Source organism: Coffea arabica, chromosome 5c (assembly GCF_036785885.1).
Source record: "Coffea arabica cultivar ET-39 chromosome 5c, Coffea Arabica ET-39 HiFi, whole genome shotgun sequence".
NCBI lineage: Eukaryota > Viridiplantae > Streptophyta > Magnoliopsida > Gentianales > Rubiaceae > Coffea > Coffea arabica.
In genome coordinates this window covers 47190574-47212448 of record NC_092319.1, presented here as the reverse complement: position 1 = coordinate 47212448, position 21875 = coordinate 47190574, and the positions used below count along the sequence as shown (strand labels likewise).

The window sequence follows — 21875 nt, the reverse complement described above, 5'->3', positions numbered from 1 at the left end:
ATCTATAAGACCTTCATAAGCGATCTATGATTCCGAATCATACCTTAACCTGTAACGGCGAAGTCCAAATCACGCAAAATTTAATTTTTAATATATATATATATATATATATATAAATATATAATACGTGTGACTTGATCATCCAAAATTTTCTTAGCTAACTATGCACCTTATTTCTCCAAACAAATAGTCGATACATTTAGCTGTTTATCTCCCGTGTAAATAGGGCACGTGGGGTCAGAAAATGAAACCAGAAGAAATTCGTGGTACGGCGAGAATTGGCAACGCATATCCGTAAAAGGATAATGAGTAGAATTTAGAAAACTCTCTTGTGGAGAAGGCCAGAATCATAATGCGGGGGGGCCATTTGTATTCCACCTCAACAAGACGTTACAAGCCTAATAGGACATTACAAGCCTATGTGTCACTCGACTACTCAGTACTAGCCTACTAGGTAGGGGCCAACCATCCGTCATCCAGATTCCATCCCAATGCTTGCTTGGTTGAGATTCAATTAACCACTGAGAAGGCAAGAGAAGAAAATAAGCAAAAACGGATAGCTATGAATTATTAAAAAAAAAAAAAAAAAAAAAAAGGCAATCATTGAGTTTGATGAATGATCTAACAATAGAACCTGAAGAAGCAGACATCGTAATTTCAGCATATGAAGATTTTTGTGGGATCGCATTAGTCGTTTTGCTTTTGTTCCTTTGGATTATTGATTTTTTTTTTTTTTTTTTTTTGGGTTTGGCATTATTGATCTTGTCCTATCCTTCTAATTGGATTTCGTTGATTAAGTGTCGGGGGTTAATCATTAGACATCAATCCACACATCGAGGAAAATGTAGTGAACGGTGACCTCACTATAAGTTTGAGAGTTGTCAGGATTATTAACTAATTACTTGTAATTTGTTATGCAGAATTAAAGGATTATCCATGCATTGGCCTTGGATTTAATTCCGCTGTGCACTCCCCAACTTTACACTTTTCTCACTTTGCGCCCCTAGTTCTAATTCTGTCCACATTGCATCCTCAATTATCGAATCCATCCCATTTCAGTCCAATTGATAGCTCCGTCACCAAGATTAACGCAGAAAATGACCGTGGCCCCAACGTGCCCTTTACACGACTCTCTGCCAAAATGCAAGAGGTAAAAAAAACAATGAAAATTCACAACTACAAGACAAAATATCATAATAAAAATCACTTTACCCGTCCTATTATAATTCACTTCTCAACACTCAAAAAATGAAAAGGGGTGGGGGGTTCCTACAGACACTTGGAGTGGTAGAGAGATAAAAGCTGGGAAATCGATCTTGAATTCGGTAAAGTGCGGCTGTCCAAAGAAGGCTAAAGCCTGCAAGTTTTCAACAATGGTACATCAAAAGCCGTGAGCAGAAAAAGGGGGAATGGGAAAATTTTCTTCAGGTAAGGATCTGCCGTTTTCAACTTAAATAATTAGTTGTACAGTTATCTGTGCATGTAATTGGGGCGTTACTGTAAGAGAATGCAATGGGATATGTGAAAGGTGCGATCTTTTCGCTTGATTGCAGCGTGTGCGAGTTGTTGTTGCTACTGTGCTGTTCTTTTCTTTCTTTTGATCTGTCTGTATACTTGATGAATTTAGTAGCGGTAGGTCGTTGAATTTAGTAGCAGCAGGGGCCAGTGCTGCCTTTAATGGTGGATACATTCTGGTCCCATAAGCGAATATTATACATTGATAAATGATAAACGTGTTTAAACGAACACCAGGCTGCTGCTAGCATTCTAGTAGTACCATACTGAAGCTAAACTACGGCTCCTTTGAATCTGTGACTATAGTATCCAAAGGAGCAATACTTGGTGCAAGTATAAATTAGGATTCTCAGGCCAAAGTGCAGTTACCTTTTCTGTTTTGAATCAAACGCTCTGATTCTTTTCTATGGTTTGTTTGGATTGTGAATTATTTGAGATATTTTTACTGTAGCATTTTTTGTGATGTGATGTACGTGAGATAAAAAGGTAATTGAGAAGATAAAAAAGTGCGTTGAAAATTGTAATGATGACATAACCAGATATAATTTGACAAATAATTCACAGTCCAAACAAAGCAACACATCTCAAGTGCTACGGCGGAAGTCCTAAGTTTCTTGTTTTTTCTCTTTTTAGTCTTTCTTTTGCTTTATCAAAGCACTATATATTTCTTTATGGACCATAAAAGTAAATTCGTTGACTTCCCTCCTCAAAATTTCCATGGATTTTCGGATATAAAAGTCTCACTGGCATGTGGGGTGAGGAGTCTTTTTTTTTTTTTTTTGTTAATTTTGGTGACAGAGAGTTATCAATTGAATTGAAAAATGGGATGGATTTGATAGTCGAGGGTGCAATGTGTCCAAACTTAGAATTGGAGGTGTGAAGTGAGGAAAGTGTACAAGTTGAGAGGTGCAAAAGTGGAATTAAACCTGATGCAACTCTACCTCATTAAATTCTACTTCTCTCTTGAACAACCTCTTCATTTTCATTTATATTCTCTTCTCTTTTTTAATTTTTTCTTAACAAAAAACAAACATCTTCACCAAATAATGGATTGCTTGATTTAGACAGATCTTCATTCTCGTTCCGGTTTGTCAAATGTTGATAGAGCCATCAAACCGGGGCCGCCTATTGACACGACTTGTCATACTTTAAAGCTCAACCGTTGAATCCTGTACGGTCCATCTCGATGTACTGGATCAATCCTATCCTTTACCGACAGTTGAGCTGCATCGTTAGGACTTGATCCTTTTGGTCGGCCCAACATCCTCAAATGTCCTCAGAAATTTATCTGGTTGCTTGAACCATCAAAACACGGCCCAACCACTGTACGTCTCTTTTGCAAAAGGTGAACGACTTGTCTAGTACGATGTGTGTGCGCGCACGTGTATATGCGTATGTATGTATATATATATATTAGTAAGTGTTGGCCCACCTTGAAACGTTAAAGGTTAGCAAAATTTGATAGAATGTTTGTCAGTAGAGTGTCATGTTTGAAAATATACGTAAAGTATGTATATTATTGAAATGGAGAGGAATTGGATTATCGGTTGAACAAATGAACTTTGTCATTTTTTTTGTCAATTTTCTTTTAAGTCATTAATACATTAATATTTAGTTAAAATATAAGTCATTAATGCTAACTGAAATTACCACCAAGTATAGCTTGCAAATTTGATGAGAAAATATATGTCTTTATTACATTTCATTAAGATGCTTTTTTTTTCCTCTTTGAATGATAGCTTTCAAATATATTTTTTTTTGTCATTGTCACTGGATTTATTAGTGTCTACATTTTTCATTTAACAAATTTAATTCAAGTACAAATTAATAATATACTTATGTACTTTTTGTTTTAAAATTATATGTATAATTTGTTCAGCAAATATACGCAGAGAAATTGAAAAACAGTAGAATTAATAATGGTTAGCATTTTTGCAGAAGTTTTTCGTGTTTGATAGAGGGACATCTATATATGAATTGGATTTATAACTTATCAATAAATTTGCTTTTCAAGGTAAAAGAGATTAAATTGAAGTACATTAACACAAAGGATAGACAAATACAAGATAATAGAATTAAAACATACGCAGGGAGCAAGTCAAAATAGCTAAGTCAAATTAACACAAATGATAAATAGATACAAGATAATTAAATTAAAACACAAGTAGTTCAGTTCTGAAGCACATAAGCATTACATCGTTGGAAACTAATTATATGCATAATTATTGTGAAGGTTCATTTGAGTCTGCTGGCCAGCTGGGACGTGTTTAACTTCATAGCTTGTGATAATGGTAAAAGCTGTTCCTTTAATTGCTTTTTCTCTTGGAGTTGCTTTCTTAAGAAAGCACAGGAGTCTCTTTCCTTGGAATATATTAAGTGGCAATGTTAGTTCAATTGTCTAACTTTTAATGTACCATTTTCTGTGTATCATGATCTCTTAAATTTTGGATTAAAAATTAATAGATCATAATATAGTTCATAAATACATTTTTCATTTAGGTAAAAGTCTAGAATTGTATTTCAATTTTGTAGTTTCAAAGATATTGACATAATTTATATCCTACTTAAAATCTCAACAGTAATTTCTTCAAGAATCCAAAGCCAAAAAGGAAAAAAAATGCTATAATGATTGGTTCCATTATATATGCTAAAAACTAATAGAGCTGAGAGCTGCAATCATCCGAATCTGTAAGAAGAAAATTGTTTAAAGGAAGTTAGAAGATTAATCAAAGGGAGAAAGAAGAATTAAGCATACAAATTCATCATTTGAGTAAAATAACAGAGTTTGAAAACTGAGCACTGGTTCAATATTAACATCTTTTCTACCTTCCCACTGTCAAGTAATTCAGTAGGCTATCATAAACTTTTTAGTAATGTTATATCCTAGACAATTATAAATTGAAATACTGACTGCCCACTAATTAGATTGCTAACTTGTATTTACTCCATCAAGTTCTTTATAAGAACGCCATCATAAAGGATCTTGAGCATTGATATGAAATTTGGGAACATCTTTTGTGATATTCATTTGGGATTACTATCGAAATTTGACCTCCAACCTCAGTAGTGTATGCTTTGATAGTATTGTTCTTCGCTATCCTTTTGTCCTTGAATTTTCCAGATTAAAAGCATAGATGAAAAAATCATTGTAACCGCCTCAACATGAGAGGCTAGTTTAGCAAAATCTGTAACATCCTTAATTTCATTAGTGAACTTTGTTCGAAATATTTGTTTGAAATATTTAATCAACAATTACATGTTGACTATGCAATTTCCAACTGCAAAACAATATAGCTTTTTACAATCCAAAACTAAGGCAGCATTCTAAAATTTTAACAGATAAGCAGATACGTTATATATAAATAACTTATTAAAGCATACAGAGTCATTTTTTTTTATGGCAGCCTCATTCAAAAACCAAATAGTAGAAATTTATAAGTCACTTATGCCTACGCCATAAGATAGCTTATCTTTTTCAATTATTTCCAACTGATCAAAATAATGCTCTTATAAGGCTTTAGGATATCTCAAGAGTCAATATCAAAAGTTATACGTGAATTTGTAAGGGTAAACTTATGATAAAATGTCATACAAAGTAATTAATCCAATAAGCAAAACTTAAAGCTATAAATGGATCAAATAAGTTGAACAATGCCTCATTAATTCTTTAAGGAAAAATATGACTTTTTAGTATATTATTTCAATCCTTTTCTACAATTGTTCTTCTAAGAACATTTAAGCGCATTTATCAAGTTGCACTCATCATTATGCAATAACTCATAAAGTTATAGCTCATGGAGTTGAACTTACTTGGTCATCAGCTGGCTAGATGAAGAGCGGTATATGATAACAATTTCTAAGCATATGGACTGAAAAGTGCAGCATGTAAAGATCTTGTTACATCATTTATCACAAATCCCAAGCGACACCTATCATATTTTGCCATTACCTGAAGCAAATTAGAAGTTATAATTGTTGTAAATGATTTACTAATTCTAGCATTAGAAAAGTAAATAATAACATTTACCTCGCTTCAACACCAGTTTCTTCCTTGCATGATAGGCATCTAATGGTACATTCTATCTCAATATGGATAGATTTTTTGGTCTTAAGCCAAAAGTTTCTGAGAAAAAATCAGCCAAAACTTGACATTTTTAGGAAAACTAAATTGAAACTCAGAATTCTTAAGTCAAAATGTACCAAAGCCATGGTTAAACATGCAAGTTCTATGTCTTTAAAGCAATGGATGTTATTATAGGGTACTATTAAGTTCAAGCCTTCACCATAAGAATATGAATTTCAATTTGAATCATAATAAGTTCATAAAGACTATCATTTAAATAATGAAATAAGATTATTAAACAAATTAATTAGACAACAGTGGTTCTAGTTATCATTTTAGCAATTTTGCCTCTTAGGCTCTTGTTATCAACAATACATAAACCTTTCTATTTTGTTACTCCAACAAAACACAGTGAACTGGAAATTAACAAAAATTTAAGAGTTTATTTATTTCCTATGATGTTAAGCAGCAGAGGAAAGGAGAAAAATTTACTTAGCAGCAGGGGCTGTAGCATAACCATTAGCAGTAGAAACCTGGGGCTTCTTCTCTTGAGCTGGCTTAGATGACTGAGGGATAATTTCTTTTCCAACCCCAGAACCCACAAAAGTTTGCTGACTTCTGCTTTCAACTCCAGCAGCTCCAATACTCTTGACAAGCCCATTAGCACTCCTAAGAAAAAATAAGCCACCGCATTAGCCAAGTTCATCTCAGATCCATCATTCCCAGAATAAATTCACTTGCTAGAATCACCGTTAATGGTGTCAACAAAGTTCCCTTTGTTCCTTGAAATTAAACTCTTTAAGTACACCAATATGTGCAGAGATAAGAAACTAACAATACAAAATTTCTCAGATATGTGCATATGATATATCCAAGATACATATGATGTATCTTAGAAATTTTATATTAAACTTTGGAATACAATACATATGATATATCTAAGATATGTGTAAGGATTACAAACTAACAATACAAAATTTCGACTTCTATAGTTCGAAATTCTCAATCGTATGCTATATTACATCGGCACCATCAGAATTTATGTGGTAGCTTTTTACCTGGACAAAAGGTAACCAGAAGTTTTTTAAATTATTATATGAAGATGAAGTGTAAGACATACTTGAATCAGCAACTTCTACAGCACAAAAAACTGTAAACCAATGTTTCCAACTACTAATCTACTAATAATTAACTTCTTGATAGGATAATTTGTGCCCTAAAAAAAACGTTGAAAAGGAAAGATAAAGTGCCCTAAAAAACATAGAAGGAATTGACCGTAGAGAAAAAAATTATATAGACTGGAGTAGAATTTACCTGTGTAATCATTCTCTCCGTGTTTTCTCTGCTATCCCAAGTTTCACACAGACATTTTATCAAACACTTGATGGCCATTGGTCTCTGAGATTTCACAAAATCTTGACTTGTTTGAATAGCTATGTTTGCTAGATAAATCATTACAACAAAAAAAAAATCTCGGATATCAGAACATCATCTAATAAAAAAAATAAGAGAAAAAGAAAAAACAAAATGAAGAACATCTGATAAAAAAATTTTAAAAAGGAAAAAAACAAAATGAAGAAAAAATTCATTGACACATATATTCACATTTAGCAGAAAAGAAGAAAAAGGAAATTTTTGTACTAAAGTTAGAATATCATCTAATAAAGATCTAAAAGGCAAAAATAAAATTCAGAACCAAAAGGGAAAAGAAATAAATTCTTACTTTTCCTGTAACCCTTTCTCCAGAACTCTTTCTTGTTTGAGTTCTCTTTTCTTCTCCTCTATTGTACGCAATGTCACAAAATGTAACAAAGGAGAAAAAGTGCCAAAAAATAGACTCAATCTATGAAACAGTTGGTGGTTTTCATGGCAATAATTAATACTAATAGGTTAGCCATGTGTATTCTACAGTGGAGAATGAGAAGGATTTGGTGAAAAAAAGATACGAAGAAAGGAAGAAGCTTACTTGTTTCTTTGCTTTTTCTGACCATGCATAGAAGCAGTTCAACTGCTATTCTTGATTGTGTTTGACGTACAAAGGAAAGAATGGAAAACACAGCCAAAGATAGGAGAAGAATGGTAGGCAAAAAGTCACAAACAGCCTTAAATAGTTAGCTATTGTTTTGAGAGCCATTTTTTCTCATTGGACAAAGTAGTAATTTTACATAAAAAGACACAAATGGCCTCAATAGTAGTATACTGTTCGAAGAAATAGTCAACATTCTGAGGCCATAAACGAAAAAAAATTTCTCCCCGGTAGATTCCCTCCCCGGAGTCATCCACATGGCTCAGTATGCTAGAAGAAGTCTTAAGAACCTGTTCTTCTAACACCAACATGGTAGTTTGGGAAAAGTAGACAATGTAAAGTCCACCGACAAAGCAAAAGAAAATTTATCCAATGTGCCACGTGTCAGCAAGAGGAGTTGCTACAGTAACATTGCCCTTTTGCTTATCTTATAGTAACTAGAGGAACCAAGCTATGCAAAGCATCATGTGAAGGCTTTTACTCTTCATGTAAAAGGAGTAGCTTCTAAATTGACCGAAAATGAAAACTCAGAAAGCTAATTGAGCAGCTAATCCAAACACAACTGCAAAAGGAGCAAAAAAGAATGCAAGCAATGCAAATTAAATAGGAAAAAAAAAAAGAATAAACCTGATTAAGTGAAGTATTAGATTGAATTGTTCTAAATCCAAATTTTTCGCAGTGGAGTATGGCAAAAGTTCAGTGATTGTTGATTGAGGTAGGCTCATTGGTTGTTCGAAGAGAGAGAAGTAAAAGGGATCATAATTAAGGCTTTGGAGTTGGCTTTTGATTTATAGATTTAATGTACCCTAAAAATTTACATAAAATGTTTCAATTTCTTTCGGATGGTCACAACATGATTTAACAAAAAGTTTTCAGATCACAATATGATTTAATAAACCGATTAATATCTTATTCTAATATGTAATATTTACCGAAATTTTTACATGAATAAACCAAGAGAAACGTTTAGCCAAGATCTACTAATTTTAATATCTCTACCACATATGACTACATATATTTAGGAAAAAAAGATAGAATCTAATTTACAAATGAAAAGGATCCTTACCAAAGCTAGAGGCAGAAGAAACTCCATTCCAAATGCAAAGTCTTCGGAGAAAGAAATATCATCCTTTATATGGGCACTTCCTTTTCTTTTCCTTTTTAAAACCTAAAAACCTAAATTACTACTTACTTAATTTCTATCACATCAAATCTCTGAAAAATATGATTTAGAATTATGGTGTTCATGGGAAAATTGGATGGCTACAAAACTAATTCCAGTACAAATGAATGAAATCAAACGGCTGGGCACTTTCATGGGGAAAAATCCCTGAATTTTGGAGAAAAAGAAGACACCTAATCTCTGAGGAATAAAGGCCCTTCCATGCTTCCAAGTACAATAAACATGTGAAGGAACCATCTCTGCTACAGGATGGGAAGAGTCCTTGCTGGTACTTTCACCCGAAGAAGAAGAAAAGAAAAGATACTCCGTTCCGTTGGTTTCTTGTTTGTCTTAAGTGTCTGCAATGAAATGGGCCATATAATAGAGGTTCCATTGGTTCTATTGCAATGTAACGGGTCCCGCTGATTCTATTGCAATGTAATGGGCAATGTAATGTCTTGCTGGTTCCGTTGGTTTCTTGTATATTTTTGGTCCATTGTTCCCCTCATCAAAAAATCCAACCAAGTGTCAAATAAGTAGCAAGTCACTTGTCAAAAAGAGAGCCTGCTACAGTAATAAGAAGATATATATCGAAGGAATGATAGAACAGTCCATAAGACCCTATTTAGTTCGTAGGAATGCTTGCTGTGAGCTTCCTGATTTGATTTTTAATTCATCTTCTTTTCCCCTTCTGCTTTTAAGATTTAAAATATCTATTTAGACAAAAAAAAAAAAAATTTAAAGAAAAATGCCGTAATTTCAGATTTTAATCTGAATAGTGTTTTTATCAAGAGGCTTCTTTCCAAAAATGGTATATTTGTGTAATTAGTTACTGGCTGTCATTTGACATTGGTTTTATCATGAGGCTTTTCATGATATCTTTGCATATTTTGCGTGCATTTGTTGAAATACACTTATGATCACCGCGTTAACTTTGTTAACAGCCTTCAACTGGGTTCGAACGAGTTTGGCTTCGCTCACGGTCTTCAAAAGTCTTGGGACTAATTGTCCTGTTCCGCGTATAAATCCAAGTTTTCATGTGGGCCTCAGAGCCCATAATCCCCATTGCCATTGGACGTCAGCGCCTCCCTCCCAACAAACAAACTCCCAATGAGACGTGTGGTTCAGTTCTTCGTCCCTTTGTTTTCAAGTCCTGATGCAAAGAACCAAACCAGCCCCTATCCTCAACTTCGGGCCCCCACCCTGTCATTGCCCACAGATATTATTTTGCAGAAGTCTGCCCTCTCCGCTGCCCACAGAAAATCAAATTGTAGGCTGTAGACAGGCCAAATCAGCTTTGTTCAAGGAGGTCGATCTTCCATGTCAGCCACACCAGAGTTCTTTATTAGCTCAGCAAGGAATCCGCTCCCACCGTCTTCACGCGGGTTTCCCTTCTCCCACATTTCATCACCCTTCACCGCAAAACGTCCTTCAATTATGAGATGGCAATGGCATATATGGTACCACATATTCATATTTTCTTACTTTTTTTTTATATATAAGTGGAAAGTTTTAAATTCATAATCTTCTAATTACAATTTCTCTACTCTTATCACTCAATTCAATCATTTCTCATATATTTTTACATTTTTTTTTGTCAAAAATATATTCTTACATGGAATCATCTTTTACCGCAAACGTTCTTCAACTATGGGATAGCATACTATACCGTACGAGCAAATTTCTTCCTTAATTTTTTTTTTTTTGTTTTCTAATGGTAAGTGCAGGATTTCAAGTACCTAACTTATAGCTCAAATCAGGATTTAAATCCCTTCTAGTAATGGCCGACTTATCAAAACAAATCATAATAAAATTTTGAAGAAACTTGAAATTTTTTTTCCTTATCCTTTTTACTCTAAACTATCGGACACAATATTTGAACCCTGAATCTAATAGTAGAAAAGATTTTAATAGTTCTCCTCGACTATTGGAGCCATCCTAGTGGTTAAAGAAACTTGAATTTGGTTTACTTTAGTCGAATCTGAATGAGCTAACAAAATGTCCGTGTAACATGTTCATAAGCGTGCATCAAATGAGTGCACATACAATTGATGCTCTAACATATTCCCTAGGCTTTTTTTTTTATTATTATTGATCATTCACATTCTACCATTATTTAAAAAAGAAAAAGAAAAAAATCCGCGAGGAATATTTTTTTTTTAGCTTAAAAAGGGAAAAAGTTTCTCATACAACAAGATTAAAAAATATATTCAAAGGTAATCTAAAAAGATATGCTTGATTAAACAACACCACATCCGATGTTGGAACACCCAAGGCAGCGACAATCATCATGATTCATGGCTGGTGGGGGATTGCAATTGAAGAAGCTCCAAGTCAGCAAGGGAGGGACCATAGGGTGTCACGTGGACCAAACCCTTATGTGGATCATGGCCTGCCATGTCGGCACCCATCCCCGAATCTCGAATCATTTTGTGGTCATCACACCACACACACCATTAGCGACCTAATAACCACCTCGAATTTCGGGTCAAAAAATATTGCACTACTACCACTATTTTTAAATGTACCAATTATTTTCCGACCACGCGACTTGCAATGGCCGCCGATGAATAATGAATCCCCCTATAAACACGGAAACTATTTTTATTCTAATTTTTTTTGTTTATTAATTTTTTCCCTCAACGAAGAGGAGCACTTGGTTGTGCCAGGTTTGAATCGCAGGAGATTAATTGAATCTCGTAAAAATTGATTCGAACGCTCCCGTGTCGACGAAAAAAAAAAAAAGAAAGAAGAGCACTTGGTCGCGGGGAATTTTCAAATCCCCTCAAAGTCTGTGAAAATGAAAGAGCCGATCCTTTTCTTTTTTCCAACTTTTTTAGAATACTCTTTTACTAGCACAAAGATATATGTATATAAAAAAAAAAGGGAACACATGCAGGCACAGCACAAATAATTTTGACGCGTATAAATATATATATATAAAAAGAGAAAGAGAATGAATGCACGACAAAAACTTAACTCTAATCTTCAAATAAAATAGCGTAGTTTAGTTTCTATTATTTTTAATAATATACTATTCACGTAGATGGAGACGAAACGAAACGCTTGGTCGCTAAGCAAATGCAATTTTAGCCTCACAGAAATTGTGCGAAATGAATCACACGTCACACGACGAACTAACCACAAAAGTCTTCTCCTTCCCAACGTTGAAAATTTACTTCAAACAAAGAATATGCTGATTTTCTTTTATTCATTTTCTCCGACTTGATAATTACATTTCAGAAATGTTGGTCTGCTAGACTGTGAGATTTAAAATTAAATCCCAAAAGCAATATTACATTTCATGGGCGTGCAATTTGCAATGTCCCTTTTGTAATTTTTAGAATCGGATAATTAATTATTGTCTTTCGTGAATAATTTGTAAATATTCTCGTTAGTGTGCCGTGAGCTTGGAGAACTACTTTCACCCGTTGTCTTGGAGTCAAAATCACCCGACTATTTTTTTAATCCAAAAAAATTTATTAATTGTCTTGAAAATAAGTGGAGCAGTCGTTGTTGGCTTTCAGTTTCATGTCCCTAAAATAGTAGCTCCTATCTAGGGGGTGTTCAAACTTTGGGAAAAATTTTGAAAATTCGGTTGATTCAATTTAGATTGGATTTCAGATTTTGATAAAAATGGAATTCGGTAAAAATCAAAATATATCCAATTATAATTTTTGATAAAATAGTTTGAGAATAGATACTAAAAATATATTACCAAATTATTGATTACCTGCCAAATTTTTGAACCTTTTCTAATATAATAGTGTGTATGTATATACATAATACTAAATACTATTAGCAATGAGTGATTAGTTAACTGTTGACTACTAAGTAGCAGCCTACTACAGTATTACTAGTTAAATTGATTGAATTTTGTTGCCAAAAACATATGGGATATTATTTGGATTAACTTTTTACACACTAATACTACAGTAATTTTTTTTTTTATATTAACTGTTATGAATGTAGATTACATATGCAGGATTTGAATTTTTAATTTAAGTTCGTGTTATGCGTCATAATCTAAACCTAATATTATAAAAATATTAGACACTGACCGTGTATAAAAAAGTTACTCATATGATTTTGATGCAACAACTTTTTTTTTTTTTTATAGAAATTTAAAGTATTTTAGTTTACTATTGACAATTTGAAATTTGGATATCATCGAATTACCAAATTTTCAGCCAAAATCCAAATATCAATATGCAATTTATCAAACTAAATTTTGGATGATAATCGTGTATTAGTCTTGAAAAACTAATTCTTGAATTTTGTAATTCTCGATTATCGGTCGATAACCAACCTTACTCATATCAACGTCATATATATATATATATATATATATATTGATGTAGGTGTTCATATCAGTATCATGATACAAAACGTAGCTTAATATTACCACTTGGCATTTTCAACTCAAATTAAAGAACTCTTACCAAAAGAAAGAAATATAGGGACTAAGATAGAAAAGTGCAGCGTTAATATTCGCATGGGATAGGAACAAGTCCACACCTCACATCCCCAAACCCCCTCCATTAATTAAACACTAGGAAGGGAAAGGTGAATCACCGCCCATTCACTCTTCTAGCTTATCTACCCCTCCCCAATCACAGCAAACAAAGCTTCTAGCGCTATGATTTTTTTTTTGGGTGAATTTTCGCAGGCAATTCGTCGGTTGTATACGGTGAAAATTTTAGTACTATAAACATAAATTGAATAAATTTCAAATTTACAACACTTCTTTTTATTGAATGCAGGAAATGTGGTAAAATATACTTACAAGTTGACTGAACTAGAGATATTTGTGCACTCTAAAATTCAACTTCTTAACCATTTACATGGCCCCAAATTGCTTTCTCAACATCGTTTTGACATTAGTCCCAATTTCAAATACTCTAACCATAACTTTATTATTAATTTTTAAACTACAATCTTTAAAAATTGGAGTTTGGAAATAACAGCTAGTAATTACGTGCCAAACTCAAAAAGATAAAACAAAAAAAAAATGAAGAGAGTAAAATCTTGAACGATGCAACTACCAAAAATAGCCCCATATAATCCTCTGGGCCCCACACTTCGGACCCAACCAAAATCGATGACTCTTGTCACTCGAAATTATATATACTTTGGCCGAAGGCTGCAAAACCACTTGTCCATACAACAACTACTAAAAGTCCAAGTGAGAGAAATTGCAGAATGAGTTTTGCGGGCAAGGTAATGGAGAAAGCGTGCTGCGAATTGTGTGGCAAAGCAGCAAAGATGTATTGCGTTTCGGATGAAGCAAGGCTTTGCTGGGATTGTGATGAAAAAGTGCACAGTGCAAATTTTCTGGTCGCCAAACATTCAAGAAATCTTCTTTGCCATGTTTGTCAATCTCCGACCCCATGGAAAGCTTCCGGGACCAAGCTTGGCCCAACTATTTCCGTCTGTCAAAGATGCTTGCATAGTTCTACTCCTGCTGAAAACCCGGCTGTCAGGAGGACTAGGCAGGAACAAGTAGAAGAAGCAGAAGATGAAACGACTGATCAGAGGCGCCTTGGCGATGATCAGTATAGTGATGGGTCTGAAGATAGCGACGGCTACGACGACTACGACGACGATGAGTTTCAAGAGGAAGAAGATGAGGAGGAGGATGGAGAGAATCAAGTAGTTCCTTGGTCTTCTAGTCCTGCTCCGTCTTCCTCAGCTCTGCCTTTGACAACCTCTTCTAGTAGTGAACATGGGTCTTTCTCCAGCAGAGATGGTGGTGCCGCCGTTTCCTCCGCTCTAAAGCGATCCCGTGACAACCGCCCTCCCGATTCCGATGTTAGTCTCTTTTCCTTAAACAAAAAAAAAAATCAATTATTTTTTTGTTACCGACGGATTTTGTGCGTCTGGGAAATAAAAAGCAAAAGCAAATAAAAAACCAATAAATCACGCAAAGATTTCGTGTTTGTAACTAATTATGCTGCTCGTCTAGTTCCTACCTGAGATGCACGAAATTTGTGTGTACAAACACAAGCAGTTAATCTTGAAATGCTTATGTTACTGAGCTATTTAATTAAATTGGCATGGGGTTAATCGAGGGTTAGTAAATTTCATGTTGAAGTTGTTTTTTGGGTAGGATGAGGATGTATGCTGTTCCACACAAATCAACTTGAGCGCGGGTGCAATGGAGGATAGAAGCTCCTCTTTGAGATCATTAAAGACGGCGAGGGCAGAAGAAGAGTTGGTTCATGGGCCGGAAAGTGAAATAGAGTTGATGAGGAAGAAGGGGAGAATGGAACTGTTGGGCTCTTTCTTGAATTTTCAGCAAACGACGGCGGCCGGTGAGAATGATGCCTCGGAAGTCATCCGAAATATCTCTAAACTCAGTAGAGATGCGCATTGACCAGCACATCCACCACAACACAATTGCAGTACTATTATTATTACTATTATTTGATAATATCAAGTACTAACCCAATTTGCCAACCGAAGCATCAAGCTTGAATTTCTGAACCAATTAATTAACCCAGACTTCCCATCTTTTTTTTTTATAATTCTTTTTTTTTTCAAAAGAGAGAAAGGCGGGGGGGGGGGGGTGGTGGTGGTAATTGAAGTTACTAATTATGGCAGCTTTGTTTTTGCTATACTTTCTATTCTTGTTTCACGTCATTTTCTATTACTATTCTGTTGATCATATTTTACTATAGTAGTATAACTTTGGAGTGTACTTTTTGGTCTCCTTGAGTTTCTCTGTTGTCTTTGAATAATAGTAGTGTATCATTTTTTCTTCTGCTCTCATGGTGATGGTGGTGTTGTACCAATACTGCATTTCCGGTCGGTCGGTCGGTATGGTTTTTGCGCCGAGTAACAGAAATGATTGATTGAGGCCAACGCACAAAAAGAGAATTGATTCTCCATACCATCTCGGCATGTGTTCACCATCAACGTGTCTACCAACTTGTGGCCAGTTGACGGCAGTACACAGCTACTACTAGTTGCTATCACAACACATGCTCAATGAGTGGAGCTCGATACTCTTTTTTGTCACGCGAAAACCTGCCCACCGAAAATGTGTGGCTATTTTTGAAACGCTCTTCATTTTTTTCAAAGACATGTCCGGTGACCATAAATAATCACACTCTGCACCATAAAGAAATAGAAGAATGCAACGCTATAGAAGAATCGCCTGCTAGCTGTGCATTCATGTAGCAACGTCAGGCGAAAGCCAGTAACCACTCTCCAGGCTGCATCACAAAATTTACACTTCGCTCACAACCTCCATGGTCTAAAGAGACGATCTAACATATTCCCTCTACCATTATGATGTTGAATCCATCATAATCCAGTGGTGTAATCCAAAATTAACACTACAGCTTCAACTGATCTTTCATATCAAAAGCCATCTCAAAGAATGTGTTATACCAAAGCAACCCTATGTACATATTGAGTCCAGACCCCAAACATCCTAAATCAACATCCGGTAGACAGACCAGATATGTTCTACCAAATTTACTGACTCGTCTTCTCTTCGTGAAATTAATCACCACCATTTAACACAACATTGTAGAAGCCGTGTATATACACCAACAACTCCATTTCACAGATTTGCAGTACCGCCAGTACAGTGTCGATACTAGAGATTCAACAGAAAGAAATGAAAGAGCAAAGATTCATTGGCAAGTCAAAACTAAATACACAATAAGTTATTAGACATAAGCGATGAAGCAAACATAGCCGATCACTTTTTTCTGATCATACCAAAGGGAGGACAGCACGGATATAAGAAAATAAGCTATGATGCAAAAATCTAGAAACATCAAACTTGAGCAGTACCGTGATTATGAGAACTGAAAATGCCAACTCCCACAAGCAAGAGGAGATTTGTCATCATGTTTCATACATCAAAAGCTTCACAGGAATGATTCATATATAACAGATGAGCACATGACTAGGAAGGTTAATGGCCACAAGAAGTCCGTACAGATGTCCAAACATGCCTGACAAATGGTAAGCTAATGAGGAGGAGCTAAAACCGTAACTAGCGTTCATTTACATGACATGAATCACACATCAAGAAAGTCAATCGACTCTCAACAGCTCACTTGTATCTCGTAGGCTGAAAGTTCTTCTATCAAATGCTACTGCAAAACAGAGGAAGAACAAGACGTAAGCATGATTTTGACAACACAAGACTGCAGGACCAAGGAAATGGAAAGATAAAGGAGTATATATACGGAATAATCAATAATGTTTTCATGGTTTTTAATGCAAATGAGTCTCAAGGACCTCTATTAGGAAAGAAATTTTTCTTCTAACAATCCACTGTCATCTACACAAATGTTGAGCACAAGCAAGAAAACAAAATTTCCACTTTAAGGAGGTTTATATCACCAGAATGCTTACCCGGAACCAAGGAAGTACATTATTGTAGAATCAGTTATGAATCTGTCACAAGAAAGAGAAGTATCATGGTTTTAGAAGCTGACAGACAGACTATGAGCGGCCTAGTAACTATCAACGTAAGTTCAAAGCATAAAATTAATCGATGCAATTCAATATAATATGTTCAGAATCAAATGATCCAGGGGCAGAATGTCATATATTTCAAGCTGTCGTCATATATTTCAAGCTGTCAAGTAGGTCAAGACTCCAAAATCTAGTGTACTGTTTTCTAGCAGTACATAGTGGTTTTTACCCATTACATGCTATTTACTGATAATAAGTTTAATTGCAACACAACAGTTGCAACTGTTAGCTAATCCCCTGTGAAACAAGAAGAGCTTTTCATGAAAAAACTTCATTCACAATTTACCTTCAGAAACTTTGGCAATATGTCATACGTCCAATACTGCAATGCAAAAAATGAGCAAGACAATAAAAAGACACCTAGTTATCATAAGTTTGTTGGGCAGTGATAGATCTGCAGAAATGGTCTACTAGGACGTAACTACTAAGTATTACTCAACCGACACCTAGTTATCATAAGAAATGGTTTTAGAAGCTGATAGACAGAGTATTGGTAAATTGTACTACTTCGCATCCGTAACTACTAAGTATTGCTCAACTGACACTGAAAATCAAGTCACTTTCGGAGAAGACATGGTTGAAACGAACAATAGTCTAACAAACTCCATATCGAAGCAGAAAAATATGAAAATATTGAAGAAAGCAGGAACTAATAAAAGTAAAAGACATTATTAACCTTTGCGATCCTCAGTAGAGGCATCGTGATACTCCTGCTCCTCCTCGTCCTCTTCAGCGACAGAGCCAACCGAAACAACCGGACCCGGGGCAGCATTTCCGCCACCCTCATGATCATCAGCATATCTGACGACCACCACAGGACAAACACAATGCCTGACGCAGTAATCACTAACACTTCCAAGCCTCCCATCACTCCCCCTTCTCGTAGCCCCAAACCCTCGGCTCCCCATAATCACAGCACTCAACCCAAGCCTCTCCACTTCCAAGCAAAGCCTTTCCTTCATGTCATGATCTTTAACTATATGAATTTTGAAAGGAATCTGGGCCTCCACCAAGGGCTGCGCCAGATCAGAGGCCTTAGTGGTGGTGAAAGTGTCGAAATCGTCTTCTAGCTTCTGCTGAGACACTTCGTTCTCAGCATCGACAATGGAGAGGTCAACAGAGCCCCAATCAGCGCCGTAGAGGACGGAAGTCGGACGGACGTGGACCAGAATAACGGCGTCTCCGGGACGGAGGTAGTGGTGAACAGCCCATTTGACAGCGAAAGCTGACTCGTCGGAGAGGTCGACGGCGATGCCGATCTTGCGTTGGGCGTTGGCGGTGGGAGTTTCTGTCGACGAAGGAGTGGTCGGGGGAGGGAAGCGTGGGGAGGAGGAGCGAACTTTGATTTTGGCGAGGGGTGGCAGGTCGGATTCCGCCGTGGACTGGTGGTGGTTTTGGTTTTGATTTTGCATCGTCGGAAACTTTGGGGGTTAGGGTTTTGATATTTGTATTGACTTTTGATTTACGGATCGTTGACAATGGAAATTATGCGTTGAGTTGTGACTTGTGAGGATTTGGCGTGTAAAATAGTAAAGGGAATGGAAACTGATAATGGGCGGTGGGGGTCTGAACTGAGGTGCGGCAGTGGGGCGATAAACTGGCAAAGCGAATATGTATTTTGTCAGTCCCCATTCCGTCCCTCTTTCCTTATCCGGCCCCTTTTCGCTTTCAGCCCTCGATTTGCTTTGCTTATTGTTGGGCTGTAAGAGTTGCAGAATGATTGGTCCAAGTATATTTGTGGCCTCTATCCTATAATCCCAGATGGGCTAGGTGCATGCAGTGGTCTTGCACTGTTGTTCGTGTATCCCACAGGATTGGTATATCAAATGCCTTTTTTTTTTTTTTTTTTTGGGTGGAAAGATGGCATATCAAGTGTTGGATTCAAATACTTTAGAGTCAATTTAATCACATGCTCAAAACTCGGTTTATTATTATTATTTTTTTACCGGACACAATAGACTTACACTATTCTATACTAGGAGGAGGAGGGACCTGAAAAGATCCAAAAACAATTTAGAGGGGACTGAATCATCACGGACTCGAACTGGTGCCTATGCACCCATTGACGACATTTTCAAAAAAGTCTGGAATTTTTAGAATGTAGGCAAGGGGAAATTTTTAAAAGAGGCTCAAGACTCGGTTTAAGTTATGGTAACCTTTAATGATCAAGTTTTTATTTCGACACTCGAAACTCTTTCCTTTCCTTTTCTTATATTAGTCCCTGCTCCCTACTAGTTGGGTAACGTTACAAGAATGATAGTTGTGGATTTATATGCATATTATCTTGACAGCTATGGTATGGTAGTGGATGAGCAGAATTTGAACTTTACGTATCATGAAACTTGAGTTAAACGAGTTTGTAAATTTGTTTGCTATTGAATCCAAGACTAGAGCCCCCGAGGGTTAGTGCGACCGGTCCGGTAGCCTCCTCTTTAGGAGCATGGCCCGTGTTCAACTCTCTCCCCGTGCCACGCTGGAATTCTTGGGGCAGGCTCTTTCAGCCTGGGGGGATTAGTCTGGTCAATTGACCAGGATACCCCCTAGTCGACAAAAAAAAAAAAAAAAAAAAGAATCCAAGACTAGATAGTGGTGGTGGTAGATATGTGCTTTAGTATTCATTGACAAAACCTTGAGCAAATGTGTTTCGATTCTTCTTTGAACAAGAGGTATGATGCTTTTGAATTCATTAGGATAAGTTATGGGATATTTAATCTTTAAATTACCTAGTTTTATCGGAAGCGCCCTGAAAACAGCAAGTGGACGTGCCGGAGTGGTTATCGGGCATGACTAGAAATCATGTGGGCTCTGCCCGCGCAGGTTCGAATCCTGCCGTCCACGAAATTTTGGATTACGTCTTCAATGTTCTTGCATTTCTCACTTTTCATCAACCTCCATTGCCGTACCTCTTCCTTTGATATATTATTCAAGTTGTTTGCTTAACAAAGGTTCCAAAATGGATATACATCTGTGGCTGATACCTCATCGTCCGAGGAATTATTCTTTTTATTGGTAAAACTAGTTTTATACCCGTTCAACCGTAAAACTAGTTTTATACCCGTTCGTTGAACGGAAATCATCGAAAAATAATGAATTATTTAGTTAATTTTATAAAAATATCGATATAAAATACAAATTTAATGTATAATCTATTATAACTTATCATAAATATATTACTATGTGCGTATTGTAATATAAAGTATTCTAATAATATAAATTTAAATATCTAATTCAGTGAATAATAATTCAAAAATGAAAAAAATAACATTCAACAATACCATAACATTCAAAAACTTGAAAACAAATAAAAAGTGCAGTAAATAATATCAAATAAAATTCTATTCTTCAGAAACTTGTTTTTGTTTTTCTTCTATTTGAACATTCTCCTCGATTTGTCGTGCAAATCAGCATTTATTGATTTTCCATATGATCACAAAAATCAATTAACAAACATGTTAGCCAAAATCCTACAAAAATAACGATGAAATTGCTTGTTTAAATCCAATGTCTTCATACAAAACAAACAGAAAATTAAAAAAAAATCAAGATATTTCACTAAATTGTTACAATTGAAGACCAACATGCCTTTTTTAAAAAATATATGTATTAAAAGAAGATGTACCTGATAATCAAGAGGAGTGAAAACTCAAAATCGATATTTTAATGTGCCAACCGTTTGCACTGAAAATATCTAACCATGAATTTGATACTTAAAATCAATATATTAGAGGCTATATGTAGTGTAGGCATCAGAAAATAAGGATATAAAGAAATATTGATAAAAAACATTAAAAGTAGGTTTATCTTGATTTAAGTTGCTTAAAGTACGTAACTTTGGGTAGGAAATAAGAATCATATAATATTAAAAATTCTTATAGAAAATAAAACCACAATCGTCCAAATACCTTTGGGTAAGAAATGAGACAATCTAGGTCTAGCGCCTCAGAATTTCCTCTAGCAAACTTCAGCCATAGGGGCCACAAAACTCAAGTGACAACATCCTTTTAGATGTCTCATTTGCTCGTAAATGCATCTCAAATAGGAATTTATATTTGACCGTACGGATCAAATATATATAGTTAATTGGATTCAATTAACTTTTTCTTTTCCATAAATTTCGTGCTATGCACTATGTCTTGATAACGCACTTAATAATAAAATTTATTAAGAATCATATTAGAAAACTATTTGCCGTCTCCTTAAGCCAAATAGAAAAGAGAAAACATAAAAGGATAAGAATGAGGATATGACTTTATTATATATATATATATATGATTCTAGCCTGTACACATTAATTACCTTCATCTAATTTGAAATTTTAAGGGAAAAAAAATTGAGTGTTTGTTTCATGTTTTCTCAGAAAAACTTACTCTGTCCTCTTTTCCTCCATTTCTCCCCTCATTTGCAAATCTCCCCCTCTTATTTGAATTCTTCCCTTTCCTGGACCATCTAAAACTTTGTTTAGAAATTAGAACTCCTTCCCTTTTTTTTTCCTCAAGAAAGAAGCCTGAGATTGCAAGCATTCTTCTCATAACCTTTTCTCTTTTCTTCTCCCCCCCCCCCCCACCCCCACCCCCTCCTTCTTGGCATACATATTTTTACTTTGGATTTGG

General features: G+C 35.5%; 2 protein-coding genes, 2 long non-coding RNA genes and 1 other non-coding gene across 7 annotated transcripts; 3 read left to right on the top strand and 2 right to left on the bottom strand.

Annotated features, from left to right (window-relative positions):
- The first annotated feature begins 1046 nt into the window (after positions 1-1046).
- Positions 1047-4740, top strand: LOC140007860 (uncharacterized). Its single transcript, XR_011815322.1, has 3 exons — positions 1047-1428; positions 2580-2860; positions 3749-4740. It is a non-coding gene; the product is annotated as an uncharacterized lncRNA (long non-coding RNA).
- LOC113741227 (uncharacterized) lies at positions 3612-9384 on the bottom strand. Of its 3 annotated transcripts, XR_011815320.1 has the most exons (7): positions 7545-9383; positions 7302-7359; positions 6893-7020; positions 6071-6247; positions 5543-5638; positions 5326-5464; positions 3612-4201 (listed from the first exon to the last, which is right to left on the bottom strand). It is a non-coding gene; the product is annotated as an uncharacterized lncRNA (long non-coding RNA). The 3 variants fall into 3 exon arrangements; XR_011815321.1 differs by having other exon boundaries at positions 5326-5444; positions 7302-9384; XR_011815319.1 differs by having other exon boundaries at positions 7302-9379.
- A 4523-nt stretch (positions 9385-13907) lies between these two features.
- Positions 13908-15529, top strand: LOC113688395 (uncharacterized). The gene is made up of 2 exons (XM_027206204.2): positions 13908-14577; positions 14876-15529. Exons 1-2 carry the CDS (start codon positions 13969-13971, stop codon positions 15140-15142), a joined length of 876 nt encoding a protein of 291 aa, XP_027062005.2. The 5' UTR covers positions 13908-13968; the 3' UTR covers positions 15143-15529.
- A 1018-nt stretch (positions 15530-16547) lies between these two features.
- Positions 16548-18923, bottom strand: LOC113688165 (universal stress protein PHOS32-like). Its single transcript, XM_027205858.2, has 3 exons — positions 17942-18923; positions 17143-17184; positions 16548-16880 (listed from the first exon to the last, which is right to left on the bottom strand). The coding sequence occupies exons 1-2, from the start codon at positions 18675-18677 to the stop codon at positions 17177-17179; spliced, it is 744 nt and encodes a 247-aa protein (XP_027061659.2). The 5' UTR covers positions 18678-18923; the 3' UTR covers positions 16548-16880; positions 17143-17176.
- A 1098-nt stretch (positions 18924-20021) lies between these two features.
- TRNAS-AGA (transfer RNA serine (anticodon AGA)) lies at positions 20022-20103 on the top strand. Its single transcript has one exon. It is a non-coding gene; the product is annotated as a tRNA-Ser (tRNA).
- The last annotated feature ends 1772 nt before the right edge of the window (positions 20104-21875 follow it).

Bases quoted from the DNA above. Each gene is read 5' to 3' on its own strand.
- LOC113688395 (XM_027206204.2), top strand. From the start codon at position 13,969: ATGAGTTTTGCGGGCAAGGTAATGGAGAAAGCGTGCTGCGAATTGTGT. The intron at 14,578-14,875 runs GTTAGTCTCTTT...TTTTTTGGGTAG, and splicing joins ACCGCCCTCCCGATTCCGAT to GATGAGGATGTATGCTGTTC.
- LOC113688165 (XM_027205858.2), bottom strand. From the start codon at position 18,677: ATGCAAAATCAAAACCAAAACCACCACCAGTCCACGGCGGAATCCGAC.